The 17,969-nt window shown below is 38.1% G+C and overlaps 1 protein-coding gene across 5 annotated transcripts in view; it reads left to right on the top strand.

Moving 5' to 3' along the window:
• ehbp1 (EH domain binding protein 1) overlaps positions 1 to 17,969 on the top strand; it is a 158,292-nt gene that overhangs the window by 97,883 nt on the left and 42,440 nt on the right. For all 5 annotated transcript variants that reach the window (XM_079833627.1, XM_079833626.1, XM_079833625.1 and 2 more), the window contains 3 exons: positions 723 to 1,598; positions 2,993 to 3,034; positions 3,120 to 3,260. In XM_079833627.1, the coding sequence (XP_079689753.1) occupies positions 723 to 1,598; positions 2,993 to 3,034; positions 3,120 to 3,260 (1,059 nt within the window). The remainder of the gene's footprint in view (positions 1 to 722; positions 1,599 to 2,992; positions 3,035 to 3,119; positions 3,261 to 17,969) is intronic.

Genomic DNA, 17,969 nt, shown 5'->3' with positions numbered 1-17,969 from the left:
TACAAGTAGAAATTGGCTTTGATAGATAAATCAATAAATTACTTTCCGGCATGTTCTGTGGATAGTGTTAAAAGAAGCGTGTTAAAATGTATATATTTAATTATTTATTTAATTTAATATGATTTCTAATGAATTAAATACATTTATTTATTTATAAAACTATTGTCCGAACCAGATTTTATTTTTTTAATTTTGAAGAATGATAGTCTGACCTAGAATTATATATTTTTTTTTTTTGATGAATGATTTGGTTGACAGGTTTTAATCTTATTTTATTTATAAAAATTATATATATAATATTATTGTTTTTTATTTTTATTTTTTATTATTCATTTATTTTTTTAGAACGATTGGAATTATTATTTATTTTTTTACTTTGATGAATGATTTGTTTACAGAGGTGTTGTTCATGGTTAGTTCATGTTAACTAATGCATTAACTAATGTTAACTAATACAACCTTATTGTAAAGTGTTACCTAAAATATTATAGCAATTCACCAGTTATTGACACAAAGTACATTTATTTGCCCTTCAGATACAGTGTTGTTGTGTTTTAATGTGTTACGAAGAATTTCATAAATAAAAGAACAATCAAAGAACAATCAAAGATTTTTTTTTTTCTCTTTTCTCGTTCCACCAGTCCTTTTATTTACCATGTTTCATTTGATCCTGTCCTTTATTTTCTGTGCTTTGTTTTAAACATCTTTTTTTATGTCTGCAGGCATATGATGGTTTTGCCAGTCTGGGAATCTCCCGGCTCCTAGAACCATCTGACATGGTTCTGTTGGCGATCCCGGATAAGCTGACAGTGATGACGTATCTGTATCAGATCCGGGCACATTTCAGCGGTGAGGAACTCAACGTTGTGCAGATCGAAGCCAACAGCAGTCGTAGCACATACAAAGTTGGAGACTTCGAAACAGACACAAACAGTTCTATTGACCAAGACAAGTTCTATGCCGAACTCAATGACATTCACCGCGACCCCGCTGATCAGGGTGCCGCAGCAAGTAATGGTGAGCATGGTGAGAAAGAAGAGGAAGTGAAGTCAGTCGTGACAGGCGGGAGTTCTGGTTCTCTGTCTGTCTTACCTGGGGAAGTTTTAAAAGAAGTAACTCCATCTTTGCGGGTGTCTACAGCAGGCCGGGACTCTCCAGCAGTTCCCACAATCACAGAACCTCACCCACGACCCGCCCAGAGCACCAGAACCAGCCTTGAGACCCACACCAGCCAACCTTCTGCTGCAGAACAGAAAAAGCTCCTCAAAGCAGATACACTGGACATGGGTGACCTGTCTCACAGGCTGGAGAGAGAAAAGGAGAGAGGGCAGTTGGGTGGGTTGACCGCCAGCCATACCAGAGACTCCAGGGAGCAGGACGAGGCCCCACGACCTGCTGAAAAACAAACTGAATCTGGGTTGCCCACATGGCAGACCGGGTCTTCTCTAGCAAACACACACAAAGTGGGCTTCACGTATAACAGAGACACTGATCTTGTCAAGAAGAAGAGAGCGAGTTTGCGCCACTCTGAATCTGACAGCACGTCAGACAGCAGTGCCCAGACCAACCACACACACACATCCGCTAGACACACACAGGTAAATGTCAACACACATGCATGACAACATCTGTCTGTCTGTAGCTCTGTCATTCTGTCTATAATTTTTAGTTTTTCTATCTGTGTGTCTGTCGGTACTGTTTTGTTATTCTATCGTTTTCACTATCATTCTATCTGTCTTTATTTATCTGACTGCCTGCCAGCCTCTCTATCTGTCTATCATCTTTTTTTTTTCAAAACTTTCAAATTTTTATTATAAAAAACATCAAATAGCGTCATGAATTTATTTGAATTTCAGTTCATTTTAATTTTTCTTTCATTCAAATTGTAAGTCTACATCGCTTGCTACCTCAGTTCAAATTCTATTCAAATTCAGAAGTTCAATTAGAATTTAAAAGGCATTTTAATTTCAAAAGTGGGATTTCCAGGCCTAGAAAAGTCATGAAAATAATGAGAGCTCATGGAAATTTCTACCATCAATTTAAAAAGTATTTAATTGAATAGAAACTACACTTTGTCAGTGTGATGTAAAAATTATCATCACAAATGACTGGAAAAGTCATGGAAATATTTTGGAAATTCATTGGTCAAAAAGGGTTGAGCAGTAAAATGCTCACATGACAAATGGTCCAGCACAAGCAAGTCTTCAACATCATACATAAATACACAGACACACACTTTCAGGTTACAAACACAGGTAGATACACATGCATGTTAAATGAATAATGCCCTGAACACTCCCAACAGAAAAGCAGTTACAGCTTAAATGGAAAAAGCTGGCATATAAAATCAAAGCACATAAAACTGTTTGAAGCTTTATACATGTTTGATATTTTTGCCATTTTGTAAGACGCCTGATCGGCATAGACAGCAGCCGCGTGTCACTCGGAGTGGCATGTCATTATGTACGGGCCGTCCCGCCTGCAGCTCTAATACTGACACGGGTTATAGCGTGTTCCGCATGAGAGCCTCTCCTCATCTATACAGCGTGCACATATACACACGCACGCAGGTATTGCAGCACAGCTAACTTTTATCACACACTCTCCATGTATCACTGTCATTTCTTCCACTGAATAACTTTCCAGCTTAGATTTGTCCTGATTTTATTTTGACATGTCATCAAGGCCTCAGCTGTGACATGAGAAGTGCGTTACCATGGTGACAGTTACTTGGCACCGCGTTAAAGTTTGTTAGGACTTCATTCGGTTGTTTTACTGAATGTGTTTCACAGTGTAGATGCCCTCTCTCCCGCAATGTTAAGTGATCAGGAGCAAATGTCACTCTATCTCCTCTCAGCTGTCAGAATCACAGCAATACCAATCTGATGATAATTTATAGCATTTGAAAGAGAAGCTAATCTGACTCACACAACATAAAGGAGAATGGGGCATCTACTGATTTGTTCTTACATAGTTTTTTTTTTTTTTTCAGGAAGTCGTAACTGCCCCAGTGTCTAACAACATCGAAGAGAAGGTGAAACAGATCATGGTTATACATATACAAAGGGAAACTTTGTTGCACTCAAAATTGAATGAAAACATCTTGCTCTCAATTGCAGAAGGTCCTATCTCGTCAAGAGGAGCTGAAGGAGAGGGCCAGGCTGCTATTGGAACAGGCCCGTAGAGATGCCGCAATGAAGGCTGGAAACAAAAGCACCACTAATCCACAGTCGCCTACACACACTCCACAGGTTATTGATGTGAGTTCACACACATACACACTTTTGCTTGGATATTGACATTCAGGAGAGACTTCTGTTATTTCACACTGCGACTTTAATGGTTTTATAAGAAGTCTCTTTTGCTCACCAAAGCTGCATTTATTTGATTAAAAATACAGTAAAAACAGTAATATTGTGAAATATTATTACAATTTAAAATAACAGTTTTCTATTTTAATATATATTCAAATGTAATTAATACCTGTGACAACAAAGTGAATTTTCAGAAGCTATTACTCTAGTGTTCAGTGATCTTTCCATCCATTGTACATTTTCAGGATTTTTTGGCGAATAGACAATTTTATTTGAAATGGAAATCTTTTGTAACATTATAAATGTCTATTTAAAAAAATGTAATTAAAGAAAATCGTTTAGACAGTCCAAAACCCTGCCGTTAAAGCTATGTTTTTGCATTTTTCAAATTTTCTAATAATTGGAAATTTTCCCAAAAGGCATTTTTCCCCCCCAAATATGACTAATTTCTTGGGATATACACATAGAAGGTCCTTACCACGGCTCCTCTCAGGCTCCTTTCAGGACCTGTCAGACAGGAAGTAAGTAATGGAGAGTAATATTATTCTGTAGCCAAGAACCTGCATGCCAGAGTCTCTCATTTCACACAGGACAAGTCTTTAAGGGTTACTCAAGGGCTCCAGGTAGTGATGTAGGAAGTGACCAGTCAGAGAACATCAAACGCTAAATAAACATGCTCTACTGAGCTCAGTACTGCAGGACGGCTGACACTCGACGTCGAAAAGCTCAGGCCACATCCGAATAACATTTCAGTTCTCCTGACATCCTGTTTTAGGGGAAGAATAGTGTGAAACGCAGTGGCATAAACATACAGAACCACATGATGAAATATCTGGCATGTGGCGGATTTATTCAGACGTTTTGCTGTATGAATTTTAAAAGGAAATGAGATGCCCTTGAATGAAATGCATAAGAAAGCAAAGAATAGGAACAGGAGGGCACCTCAGTGTGAGGCTGCCATAAATTAAGTTTTTTTTTCAAAGAACAATATTTCCTTTTCTGGTCGTCTCTCTCTCCTGCAAAAGTCCTCTGCGGTCTGATGAAGGGGAGATGGTCCTCATCCCGTAAATTAACCATGAATTAGTGTCTGTGTGTGCGTTCACAATGCCTCCATCCCAAGGACGATGTGCTAATGAGGCTTCAGTGCATTAGCGTGCTAGAATATTGAATTGTTTCACTTTTTAATAGAAAACATTGATCAAAAGGGAGCGTTGCTTGGCATGCTGGTAATTGTTAGTGATTTAGATTAGATTAGTTGATGTCTTGTTTTGATTAGTAGGCCCTGTTATCTTATCACTGGCCTCTGCATGAAGCTCCTCCGCTAAGAAGAGACTTTAGCATGCAGAGGGAATATTTTAATTAAATTAAGACTTGTTCCATTCTTTCAAGATGGAGAGATGAAAATGGAGGATGGGTGAGAGAGAGAGAGAGAGAGAGAGAGAGAGAGAGTGAGTGTGAAGTCATTGGGATGTAGTGAGCACTTTAGCATGGGCTTAAATACTTATTGCTAACTGCTAAATGTTCTTGACATTCAGATAAAAGATAGAATAGGGAAGATTTGATTCATTTTAGGGTTAATATTCAATGGATGGATGAGAAAGTTAAAAAAAAAGTTGTAAGATTTGTCTAAAGTTGAAAATGTGCCTAAATGGACAACAAAATGGTTTTTCAGGGTTTTTTGTCCACTAAAATGCTTTCTAGAATGAGAATATCCTCTTCTAAATTATAAATGTTTATAAATGTAAAACCTGCTTCAAATCCGCAAGATACTTTGTAAAAAAAGAAAAAGTTGATTGTCAGTATGTCTTTGGGTGCACTACTCCCTCCACCAACCATCAAATTTGTTGTGAAGAAAGTCTTAAATTTACACTACCGTTCAAATGTTTGGGGTCAGTAAGATGCTGAAAATTCAGCTTTGCCATCACAGGAATAAATCACATTTTGAAAGATAATAACATTGTATATAACATTTAATAACATTTCACAATATTACTGTATATTTGATCAAGTAAATGCAGCCTTGGTGAGCATAAGCGACTAGCCCTTCATTATTAGTGGGAAAAATGTTTGTCAAACCATTACAAGGGGTCTTTTAAATAAAGCACTGCTTCTCCATGGTTGCAATATTGTTAGCAGTTAGCAAACAGACTTGATTGTGTGTGAGGATGGCCAGCGGGCCAGTCATTGTCCGCAGTCAGTGGTGTGTTTCAATGGGCCCATCAGTGAGCCCACCCCTCTCATCAGAACTGCTCTGTATGTGTGTGTTTCTCTTGTTCTTTTACATGCCATGTTAATTGTGCTCCATTGTGCTGCAATGGCGCTCTTTCTCTGATCTTTACCACTACTGTCTCGCGCTCTCTCTCGTTCAATCTCTGTCTCCCTGTTTTCCTACTCTTTGCTAACTTTGTGTATATGTTTATGCCTTTGATAGTAGGCTTGCGGTATAAATTGTTTAGCAGTGGTCATTGTACTATAGGTAGGTGGCCTTCACAATCCATTAAGACCAAACCTCCGAGTCGCTCTCATGTTCTTCACCCCCTGGTGAGAGCAAATCGCTAATTAATGAACAATTAGAAAAACCACAGCAGCACAACGTCTCCTTCATGCTAGTATACACATGCACACACACTTAAAGGAATGTTTCAGGTTTAAGTTAAGCGCTATCAACATTTGTGGCATGGTTTTGATTATTACAGCGATCATTTAATTTTTTTTAGGTAAAATGATTCCAGAAGATTTAAAAGTTACTGAAGCAACAGCGTTATTGTAGTATTTATTAAGATTTTAAATTGGTTTTAGTTATTTTGTTATGTAATTTTATTCAGGTTTTTTGTAAATATTTGTTGCTTATTTATTTTAGTTTTAGTCAATTTAGTGCTTCATTTTAAACACATTTTATTTCAGCAAGGTGCCAAGGCAGCATTTCTAATTTTGGGGGGTATTTTCAAATATTTTATTTTTATTTTTTTTATTTCAGCTCTAACAGTCCTTTTAAAGTTACCAGAGTTAAGTCATAATAACAACAAAGTTGAAAGTTCAAAATTTAAAGTGATTCTGTCAGACTAGTCTCGTTCCAACAAGTTTTGTTGATAAAATTTTAAAACACTATTTACATTTTTACTGCCTGGTCCTTTGTTACACTGTGCATCTTTAAAACTGATTGACTCAAAACATTATGCAACAATTGCTGTTGATAGATCTTAACTTAAATTGTACCCGGTACATTCCTTTATTGCTCCCCCACTTTTTTCCCCCCTTGTTTTATAGGCAAGACCTTGGAAAAAACCTTCTCCCGGTTTCCTCTTCCTCCTTTTCGGTCCTCGATGAAGAGAAAGCCAGGGAAAGGGAGCAATAGTAAGGGGAAATGATTTTTATTTATGTAGTCCTTAAAATCATAAAGAGGGAGGGAGGCAGAAAAGGGGACAGTGCATTTCTTCAGATTTTCTCAAGCATTAGTTGATCAGTGCAGTAATTTCACAGCGCTTTGGCCAGGGTAATTATGGAGGGTACGGCGAGGGGGAGGAAAAAGAGAGGGAAAAGATTCCAGGTGAGCTTCCTCGTGTTCACTGGCTCGTTATGATTAGTTTAATTGGACTGTGTTTGATTTTTACCGACGAGGCCCTTCTTCACCCTCCTGACTCTCTTCTCCGTCCTCAGCCCTCCCTCCCGCTCTGTGTGACAGTGCGGTGACTTTTCAGAGCCGCCCATGACCCTCCCTCTCAGAGAGAGACGGAGCAAACCTTTGAACTTGTGGCGGCCTCCCTGTGCGCTTGTGCGTGTGTGTTTTGAGGCAAACCGCTGCCTCTATCATGTTCATTTTTCTGCCTCGTTTCACTGCGACGTCAGTCCTAAAATCAACACGTAATCAGATGCATTGCTTTTTCTATGTAAATCTGTTTTCCATGCTAACACACCACGTATGGCAGTATATCTCTCTCTCTCTCTCTCTCTCTCTCTCTCTTTCTCTCTGTAGTCCACAGTCGTTAGCGTCGGCCCACCTCTGATGCGTGAGAGTCAGTGGGAAGGCCCGGGGAAGACCAATTGTCCCAGCAAGCACCAGAGACTCGGAGTTAATTGGGCCAATTAGGCCACAGTTGTCCTCCTGTTCTCTGTTCTTTGGGTCTGACGCCCTCAAACGATTCCCTCAGACTTTCAAAGGAACCGTGACTGTGCCTTCCATATGCATTTAACATGCTGACGTGACTACACAGGCTCCTCTCGCACTGCATTCCGATTGTCTTTTTAGTTCGGAAACCTTTCTTTTTCTGGTGGATTCTCGTCTAATGAAACAGAATGGATAGAAGGTAGTTGAAGGGCTGTGTGTGTGGAGATCAAAGCGGTTGGTTGGAACAGAAAAACTGTTAGACAGAGAGAGAGAGAGAGAGAGAGAGAGAGAAAGACAGAGAGAGAGAGAGAGAGAGAGAGAGAGAGAGAGAGAGAGAGAGAAACGCCCCTCCAATCTCTTCATGAGTTGTGATCAAGCCACTGCTCTCTCCGGCATTACGCACACACAGTTATTTCTCAGTGGGGCCGTCTCCTCTTTTTTTCCCCCTTGTCTCTCTCTTTTTCTCTCTCTTTCCACCACAACAACCACTCCTTTCTTCTCTTTCACTACCTCTTTCCTTTCTCTCTTTCCTACCGCCCTTCAGTTTTTAACCTCATTCATAGTCGGTCTTCTATGAATAAAATATGAAGGATAAAAGCATAAAGTTTAATTCATTTTGATATGAAATTGCAATTGTTTAATCCAGTTATTTCAGTCGGACTGAAAAGTGTTTGTTTAGAGAGAGAGCGAGAGAGAGAGCTAAAAGCATTTGTGTGTCTGTGTGAACACTTTAATTAAAGAAAGTAAGGACAAGCATTAGTACAATATTTTCCAATAAGTTGTTGATTTTCTTTCGCATTTATACATTTTTAATGGTCATGCTCCAAGTCTTGCTAAAGAGTGACCTTTTTAAAGTTAACATGAAACTTAAAATCGGACCTTATTTACTTTCTTTAATGTGCATTGTTGTCCGCAACCCATTTAACTTTCTTAATCTGATGTATTTCTGAGCAGAAGTGGATATTCAGTGATTCAGAATGAAAAATGGGCATTACGTACAAGAATGGAGCCAGAGCAGACTATTTGGTTGACATTAAACAATTGCTTGCCCAGCCTACACTATAGTACAGGGTTTTAAAGATAATAATATTCTGATTTATGAGGGATGCCTTCAATTGTATTAAATGCTGTTATTTAGAATTTTTTATTCCTCAAAAAAAAAATTTGGAAAAGTTTTCAACATTGATAAGAATAATAAATGTTCCTTGAGAACCAAATCAGCATATTAGGATGAATTCTGAAGGATCATGTGACACTGAAGACTGGAGTAATGATGCTTTGCTATCACAGGAATAAATTACATTTGAAAATATATTAAAACTGAGTTATGAAAAATATATATTTTAAAAGAAATTCACAATATTACTGTTTTTATCCGATTTTTGATCAAATAATTCCAAACCTTGGTTGAGCGTAAGAGACTTCTTAAAAAAAAAAAAAAAAACTTTGCTGACTTCAAACTTTTGAATGGTAGTATTCGTAAAAAAGGGGAAAATGAAAGTCGTTTTAGAGGAAGAATAAATTCTGTTTTGATTGCAGGTTACAAAGAAAAAGGTTTTAGAATAACAAAAAAAAGGAAAGTCATAGGAGGAGCAATTTATTAAATTTTGATGGCTTTTTATGTGCGCATTGAATCAATTCACAATAACACCAGATACGTGCAGTAGGAAAGTAAATAGGGTAAATTATGATTTTCACATTCATTTCCTGTTATTGTAAACCTTTAATTTGTGCACATTAACAAAGTAATAAATTGCTTGTCCTGTCACCAAGCCCTGTTATTTTCAACCCCTCCCCTCATCTCTCAATCCAGTCAGTTCCCAATGGACCCATACTTTTTTTTTTCCTCACTGAATATCTTTTCACTTGGAAACACGTCACATTACGGAAGCAACCTGACTTTAATGTCGACTGAAGCAGGTGTGTGTTGTTTGTAAGAACAGCTTGCAGTGAATGACTCTTTTCTGCCTGGTAATTATGTTGTCGTGTAAAGGACAAAGTTTTCTTCCCACTCGCACACAAGCCGCCTGCTCAACCTGTTCATCTACTACTGTTTCACCCGCATCAGGGGTTTGGCTTTTTTTAACTGCCCACATTCAGCTATGTGAGTGTGTGATCAGTATTGACACACAGCTCCTCCATCTATATATCCATCTTGCCTCCGGCACACTGAAATAAGCATGTTTTGTCCTGTTTTGTTTGTTAGTAATCCCACACTTGACATTATTTTCATTCATGCCCTCATGAGGTGTACATGTGCATGTACGTTAAATGTCAGATGTCTTTCTGAGGGACAGACTTGGCCAATAGCCTTTGCCCTTCCTTCCTCCCACTACTTCTCCTACGAAATGGGTTGGTAACTGTTTGACAGGTTTTTTTTTTTTATGAGCCGGGTGCTAAGGGCAGGCTGTGTAGCCCGCAAGACATCTATCTCTATCTCTCTATTTATCTCTTCGCCCTTGCACCGCACCAGTATCATCTACACACATGCAGAAGCATAATTATGCCATGTACAACCTCCTTTGATAGCATGTACAGTTTTCTTCTTAATTCTTTATCAAATGCATTGATCGTGGTGTATGTGCATTGATCCAGGAACCACATCTGCAGCCCAGCGATAAGGCCACGGTGGCATCTTTCTCGCGTGCGCACTCTCTCTTGCTCTCTCTCGCTCTCGTTTGGCTGGGGGCTAAAGCAGGCTGCTGTAGGATTAGCTGATGCTCAACTACTTGCATTTTAAGTTGACACCTCAACACCAAGCAGAGGCCACATTACAGAGGAAAAAGCGGCCCCGTCCGTCCGCCCAGCGCTTCCCATTGCGTACACTCTCACTCTCTCTTTCTCCTGCTCTTTCTCGACTACATATAATTGGATTTGTGAACGGGAGCAGCCGAATGCTTCCTTTAGAATGGCCGGGGACACAAGGTGAAGTTTTCTCATTACAGACCACGAAGCCAGGGGACAGATCATAGACGATCTGTATTTTCCATTTAAAGAGGACAGAAATGGGAGAGAAGGAAGAATAAAAGAGAGGAGGGTTTGATAGACAGTGCAGAGAGAGGGAGGTGAAGAGGACAAGGAAGACTCTTTATTTCACAGGTCACTTTCTAAAGGACGGAGAGAGAGGGGGTGATGAGCCCGAAACGTGGCAATGTTTTCATTTTCTCCAACGTGTATCAAACATTGCATTCATATTTGATTGCTTTTGTGAAAGCACTGAATATTTGGGTTCGTTTTTATACCACGCTGAGTTTAGGATTATTTGTGTACTGTCTGTATGCGTTCATAGGCGAGGGTGGAGAATCAAGAGCCAGTTCTTAATTATAACTGGTCTGTAAATGTGTAAATGCACCTTTAAACATGAGTATTCATATTAAAAAAAAAAATTTAAAATATGGAAATAATTGAATTTTTTATATGTAAATTAGCAAATAAATAAAATGGAATATGGCTGACAGATATAAAAAATATTTATATACTATTTTGTTTAAATACATAAATAAAGCACTAAAAAGTCATTTTAAATGCTACAAAATAATTTGGCCATCACAACATTGTAATATACAATATTAAAATTGAGAGTTGCAAAAAATTACATTTAACAGTGTTATTGAAATAGGGATGCACCGATGTATCGTCCGATTAAAGCAATTTTTTTCACTTTGCGATTGCGGATGATTGTTTAAAATCAGCCAATGATCTGGGCAGATTATATCCTGTCAATCAAAAGGGGGCAGAAAAACGTGTCGGACTGCAACTCGTTTTATGTGTGAAGAAAATGTCTTGTGGTGAATTTAGGGCTGTCAAAGTTAACAAGATAGTAACGCATTAAAAAATAATTGCAACCTTAAAGAAGGCTCTGTTTGACCAAGCCGGGTTTTTTCCCTACACCAATCATTATTTGTAGCGCCTCCCATCCAATAATCACGAAGAGCTTTGTGCTTTATTACTTCTGATAAGAAACAATGTCTCGACCTTCAATTTCTGTCCATTTTATAACAAAATTCAAACAATAAATGGCGTTTTGGCGCTATTTAAATGTGACATGACAGATCTCTGTAGCACAAGTGGAAGCACGCAGCACAAGTCTTTTCTTCTGATTTATTACAAGTTATAGCATGAACATGCATGAACATCACAAGGTATGTTGAAACAGACCGTGTAACTTACTGAAATGTGTCACGACTCATGTAATCACTCAATCAGTGTTTCAAACATGGAAAGACGTCAATTAAACAGCTTGTGAAAAATGTCACTTAACGTTGCATTTACCTCAGGAAAGTTATCCAGTGTTCATTTGTTAGCTATAAAAAAAACAATAGAGAAGAGCTTATCTTCTTTTAATTATATATGTATGTTTGAAAAAATTTGTTATGAAGACACGTGTTTATGAAAACTACCTTATGTGCAACTAAGTTGTATACAAACTAGTGCTGTCAACATTAACGTTTTAACGCATGCGATTAATTTAAAGTCCTTAACGTTAACTTAAAGTCCAATGAACGCAAATAAATTAAAGAAGTACGTGAGGCTGCGTCATTAACGTAATTTTCGTCACACAGAAGTCGGGAGTTTATCACAATCACACTGAGCATTTACTAGCACCTGTAACCCTGATAGGAGGAAATTTCCATTCTAAGTCTTTAACCCGATTCTGCTTCTCTGTTTGTGATCAGGCCATTTTAAGCCGTTAAACTCTGGGAAAGTTTTCAGTGATCCAGAAATCGAATTAATTCAAACAGTCCAAAACAGCGCTAATGTAAAGAAGGCCTGGCTGATTACATCAGACATATCAGAGAGAAAAGAGACTCACATTGCGTTTTTAGTGAATTATTCATTCCAGTGTGTGCTTTGCTTTAAAACATGAGCTCTGTCGTATTCTGTGATTTGTTTCTGAAGAGTGCAATTTTGTCGTAATTTTTTACAGTAAGTGCATGTGAGTCTGTTATATTGATTCACAAAGAACAAACCGTGTATTCTGATTGTTTAATTTAAATATAGCAAATTATGACAAAATGAATGTGTTTAATGAGATAAATGGCTTATGCTTAATTTCACAATAAATGTGCGATTAATCGCAATTAAAAAAAATTATCTATTGACAGCCCTAATACAAACATTTCAGGTTTTATTTGAGTGTGATTATTATATCTGAAAATAATAGCAGTTGAATGTAATAGTTTGGACTCTGTTGTTAGTTTTAACCTCTAATATTATAGTAATGTATCAAATGAGAGGGTTCCCTGTATAGCTTACTGCAGAATTATTTGGGAGAGATTTTTTTCTTTAGGAAAATCTATCTGTATCGATATCGGCATATATAATTCTGAATATTAGTTTTGTCCGAGAAATCTAGTATTGGTGCATCTCTAGTTTTTAAAGATTAACTTTAAGTGGGCATTTGATAATGGTAAAGGAAAATAAGCATGCACAGTTAAATATACAATACAGAATAATGCTAATATATTAGAAGATATTGGCCGCCAACAATATCATTATGGTCCTATACATCCCCAGTAATATTTTTTTTCCTTATTATTTTAACTTATTTTTTGCTATCTGATATAATTAAAATGATATAATTTGACCAAACAGGTTGCAGAAGACAAGAAAGAAACCATCATTTTCCATGTATTCTTTAAAATGACAAAAATAACCATTCATGGAATCAGAATTGATAAATGACTAATGATTCCTGTCTGCACACACACATTTGTTGTTGTCGAATGGGATAAAGATCCGAAACCTCTCTTCTTCTACTTGCGCGCGCTCTGTGTGTGTGTGTGTGTGTGTGTGTGTGTGCGCGCACGCGTGGCCCTCCCCTTCTCTGCACACTCAGTGTGTCATGACAAATATATCTGTTTGTGCTTCACTGGCTGGCACCGTCTCTGGCTGGCTGGCACGGCTGTGTTAGCGCCAGGGCCCTGAGCCTGTGTGTGTGCCCAGCCGAGCGACTCCTTCCATGGCTCGCTGCACCCCCACAGCCAACACCCACCCTCCAGCCCCCTCCAAAAGAGCAGCCAGGCTGGGGCAACCACCGGGACCCCATGCCCACTGTGAGTGCTTCTGTCTGGGCCTCAACTCTACTGCCCACCCCCTCTCTCCCTGGATCTCTCTCGCCCTCTATTATCTGCTTTTGCACCTCTTTCCCTTCTGTTTTACTTCCCAAAAGATGGAATGAGGTCTTCCAAACATCATGCTTTCTTCTACACCTTTAACTATGACTTTGTCATCGTTTCTGCCACCCCTGGTGTTCGTCTTTCATTTTCCTCGCTCGTTCTTGTGGATCCCCTCATTATCCTTGGAGATCTGCAGCTGGGAGGTTGGATGGGCCACTGATCTCTCTCCCCTCACTTCCTTTTACTCCAAGCATAGCTCAGTTGGAGAGTCCAGACTGAACGGTCAAGCTTCAGTGTAGCTGAAGAAGAGCCACTTGAAGTCCATTTGAAGAGAGAGTCATTAAAGAAATCTCTTCATAAGAGGAGAGACAGTTTCACACCTCATTGCTGCTGTAGAAATGGATCGTTCCACAGTGGTTATTCTGCACATTGTGCAAGGCCGATTCATTTGGGGGAGTTCATTTGTATTTCTCAATGATTGTTTTGACCTCATACCTTTTATAACTTTCCCTTTCAATTTCTCAAATTTTCAATTTAAATTTTAAGTGCATTATTTTTTTAAAGCAATAATACAAATCACAATAAACAATGATTGGAAAAAATTACAAAATTACAATAAGGTTCAATTCTTTAGCAATAGTTCATTTTTAATAATATGTTTCAAATAATTTTCATAGTGATTATTTTTTACAGCATTTATTAATCTAGCGTCATTTTAATTTATATTTATCTTATTGTAAACCGTTTCCAAATAAATATTTTTTGTCCAATGCAATTAAATTGTACTAAAGTATGAAATATTGTGAAAAAAGTACAGGCCTAGTAAATTCATGCAAGTGTAATAAAATGTGAAAAGTCAATACATTTTTCAGTGGAAGTAAATCGTTCTGGTTAAGACTCACTGAGATGCATTCAAACGTCCGGCCTTTTTTCACCTTCAGTGTCAGCATCCATTTAGTGTGAATCAGCATTTATTCCAGATATACCGTGCATTTCCAACTTCATAAAGCGTCTGTCTGCACCTTTACAGATTTGACCAATTCAAGCCTCTGTTAAATGTTTCAGCACAGTCTGTGTGGATGGAAGCATCTCTCCTTTCCTCTGTCTGCTTCTGTTCTTCATCTCTTGTTAATTTTCCTTGACTACAGTATTACAGAACATTGCCTAAAAGCAGTTTACACTGGGCACGGTGGTAATCCTGTCCTCTGGGTGTACACACACAAGGAATCTCATTTTCTGTACTAATGGCTAGCCCAGCCCTGAATCGCTGTATGTAAAACAGTGTGTCGAAGGTTGTGTGTGATGATACCTGCAAGGTTGAGCCGATCATATGGCGTTTTAGACTTCAGCTACAGAAAGAATGACAATTATATTACATTAAATTGTATGATGAGCACAGGGCAAAAGCCTCACAGCTCAAACGAAAAATACATTATTATAGTGGTAGACTTTGTCGCACTCACAGAAACACGTGGTTTTATTTTGTTTTGTTTTTTTATAGCCATGTGAATAAATTGAGCAATTACAAGTCATCCTCCAATTAGAGCAGATGTATTCATTTTGCGAGGGCATAGTCGACACACCCTCATGCTAAACGTGCCCAATTCAGCTTTGGCAGGGGCGCTTCTGTGTTTTCAGGTGTAACCTGGCCTTAGCTTTGTCTTGCATGTTCAAATTACCCTGAGACTCAATGGCCACCAGGCTGGACCCATGAAAAGTGCTCCTGGGATTCCTTCATCTGCATCTCTCTGCTTATTGTCCTTCTGAACAATGGCCTCAGACAAACAGTGTTCACAGAAACAGGTGAAATGGGGTTAATTAGCCTAACGCTTTTGTAACCAATTGGGCTAATTCACTCTCTGTTCTTTTGCTCCAGAAACCTGTTAGCACCTTGAAAATATGTGCACGTGGGTTACCCATCATGCTAAGCGAACCTCTTTAAATCTTAATGTGTGGCAGTGGTACTGCAACTTTATACAGTTGTGGTCAGATTTATTCGCACCCCCATGTAAATATGATCAAAGATGGCTGTAAAAATAAGTCTGCATTGTTTATCCTTTTGATTCAACATTCAAAAAAATTATTGAAGTAAAAGAATGGAAATTCGTGGGGAAATCACGTTATGAAATAAATGTTTTTCTCCAAAAAACGTTGGCCACAATTATTGGCACCCCTATAATTTTTTATGAGTAAAATATCTCTGAAGTATATTTCCATTAATATTTCCATTTTTAGCACACCAGGGTGACTAGGAACATGAAATTGTCAAGCTATGACGTCTTGTTTCACGGGAGTATAAATATGAGGAGGCACAAAGGCCAAATTCCCTTAATCATCCATCACAATGAGTAAAACCAAAGAAAATAGTTCTGATGTGCAGCAAAAGATTTTTGAGCTTCACAAAATAGAAAGTGGTTGTAGGAAAATAGCTAAAGCATTGAAAATTCACATTTCCACCATCAGGGTAATAATTAAGAAGGTCCAATCAACTAAAGATGTTACGAATCTGCCTGGAAGAAGACGTGTCTATATAGCCTTAATGCACGGCAAGGAGGAACGTTTGAGTGGCCAAAGACTCTCCAAGGATCACAGATGGAGAATTGCAGAGATTAGTTTAGTCTTTGAGTCAGAAAGCCTAAAAAAAATAATCAAACAACCCCTACATCACCCCTACATGTTTGGGAGGGATTCAAGAAAAATCCTTCTTGCTCATCCAGAAACAAACTCAAGCATATTCAGTTGTCAGACACGACTGGAAATTATTCTTGAATAGTGCACAGACACGCATGTGCTCTAGTTAGGGTGATCATGTGGGACAGTCCCAGAATTGGGAGCTTTGTCCCGTGTCCAGCAGTGTCCTGCTTTTCAGTTATGTCTGTATCATTTTATTCTTCCCTTAAATTACAATACCACAATAAGAAACATGATGATAAAAAAAATGCGACTTTATATAATACAGATCGTTTCAAAAGCAGCTTTACAGTGATAACAGGAAAATTATGCATTTTGTCTGTTGTTCAGTGTTGATTCAGTTCCTTTTGTGTAAAGATCATCAATTATTAAGTTATTAGTTCATTTCATCTATAACGCAGTTCTGCAAAAAATTATGTCAGCTCAGATCAGTTTTCATACAACAGCGTCAGTACTATCAGATCAATAATATTGTTGAATATTAAGTGAACATAAGTGAATTAAGTTGAATATTAATTATAGCTTGAGTAGGGGAAATTACCAACCAACACATTTGTTGAGAGGCATTTTTCTGCTGATGCCGACTGGGCAGAGCAAAGGAATCAGTGTGGACCTCATCAAAAGTCGTTAAATGCATTTACACATGCCAGGACTTAATATAGAGACATACTGGATTAGAACAACCTGATCAAACCTGCCAGATCCAACAAAAAATACATGTTCAAGAGGCACATCCGGCAAAATGTATTTAATGTTTGCATAGTCTAATAAAGGAAAATAAAATAAACTAGTTGCTATACTTGAGGAAATGTATTTTAGTATAATGTTATTTTTACCTACTAGCCTGTTACTCAGTTCATTATATTGAGCAGACTGAATATGTCCTGTTGAGTAAATTATATTGTATACCTGGAACCTGATTCCAGAATCCACCCCCTTCAGTAAAGTAGAAGTAAATTATCGCTCTCACACATGTCCCACATTATCTTGCAAAATCACCCTAGCTCTAGTGCTCCGGGGGATCCCTGTAGTATGATGTAAGAGGGAACCTGCAATTGACAAGCATCTGTAAAGCAAAACCGTGGAGAACCCCCTTCGATACCATGCTCGTTATTTACAGCAATAATCTAACAAACTGATTAATTAGGAGAAGTTATTACTTCACCACCTACATGATGTCATTACCGTCAGTTCTACATTGTTGTACCGTGGTTCAAACAACAAAAGTTACTACGTTTGTGATTAGCTAGTTCATTTCTTCAACAATGCATGATGTTATGGTAGTTAGCAGTAAGTTGTCACTGTATGTGAAATGCATCGTTAAGTTTAAGTTTATGTAATAAAGGTTACATCCATAATAGCCAATATATTTATTAGACTTATCAATTGATTTAAAAAACAGGCATTACCATTGGGATACTTTGAAATGCTCTTGACCTTTAGCCTCCACGTAGGCACGTCTCGTTTCCCAGCTGGTGGATATCAGTAAAACGTTGGTCAACACCATTTCATGTTGCCTTAAAATGATTGTGTGGCATATCCAATATGGCACCCTGTTTAAAGCTTTGTACGGAATGTTTTCTGTTATTAATAAGCAGTATTTTAATTAAAAAGGTGTTCCATATCAGGCCCCTAACAGGTACAGGATCCTAATGAACCTAGTGAAAGTTTGGATCCAATGACATTTCCCAATTCTTGTCCCCTTCTCTCTCGTTCTCTTCTGTCTATTCACAGATTGAT

Source organism: Gobio gobio, assembly GCF_949357685.1.
Source record: "Gobio gobio genome assembly, chromosome: 13".
Classification (NCBI taxonomy): Eukaryota; Metazoa; Chordata; class Actinopteri; order Cypriniformes; family Gobionidae; genus Gobio; species Gobio gobio.
This window is presented reverse-complemented; position numbering and strand designations above follow the sequence as displayed.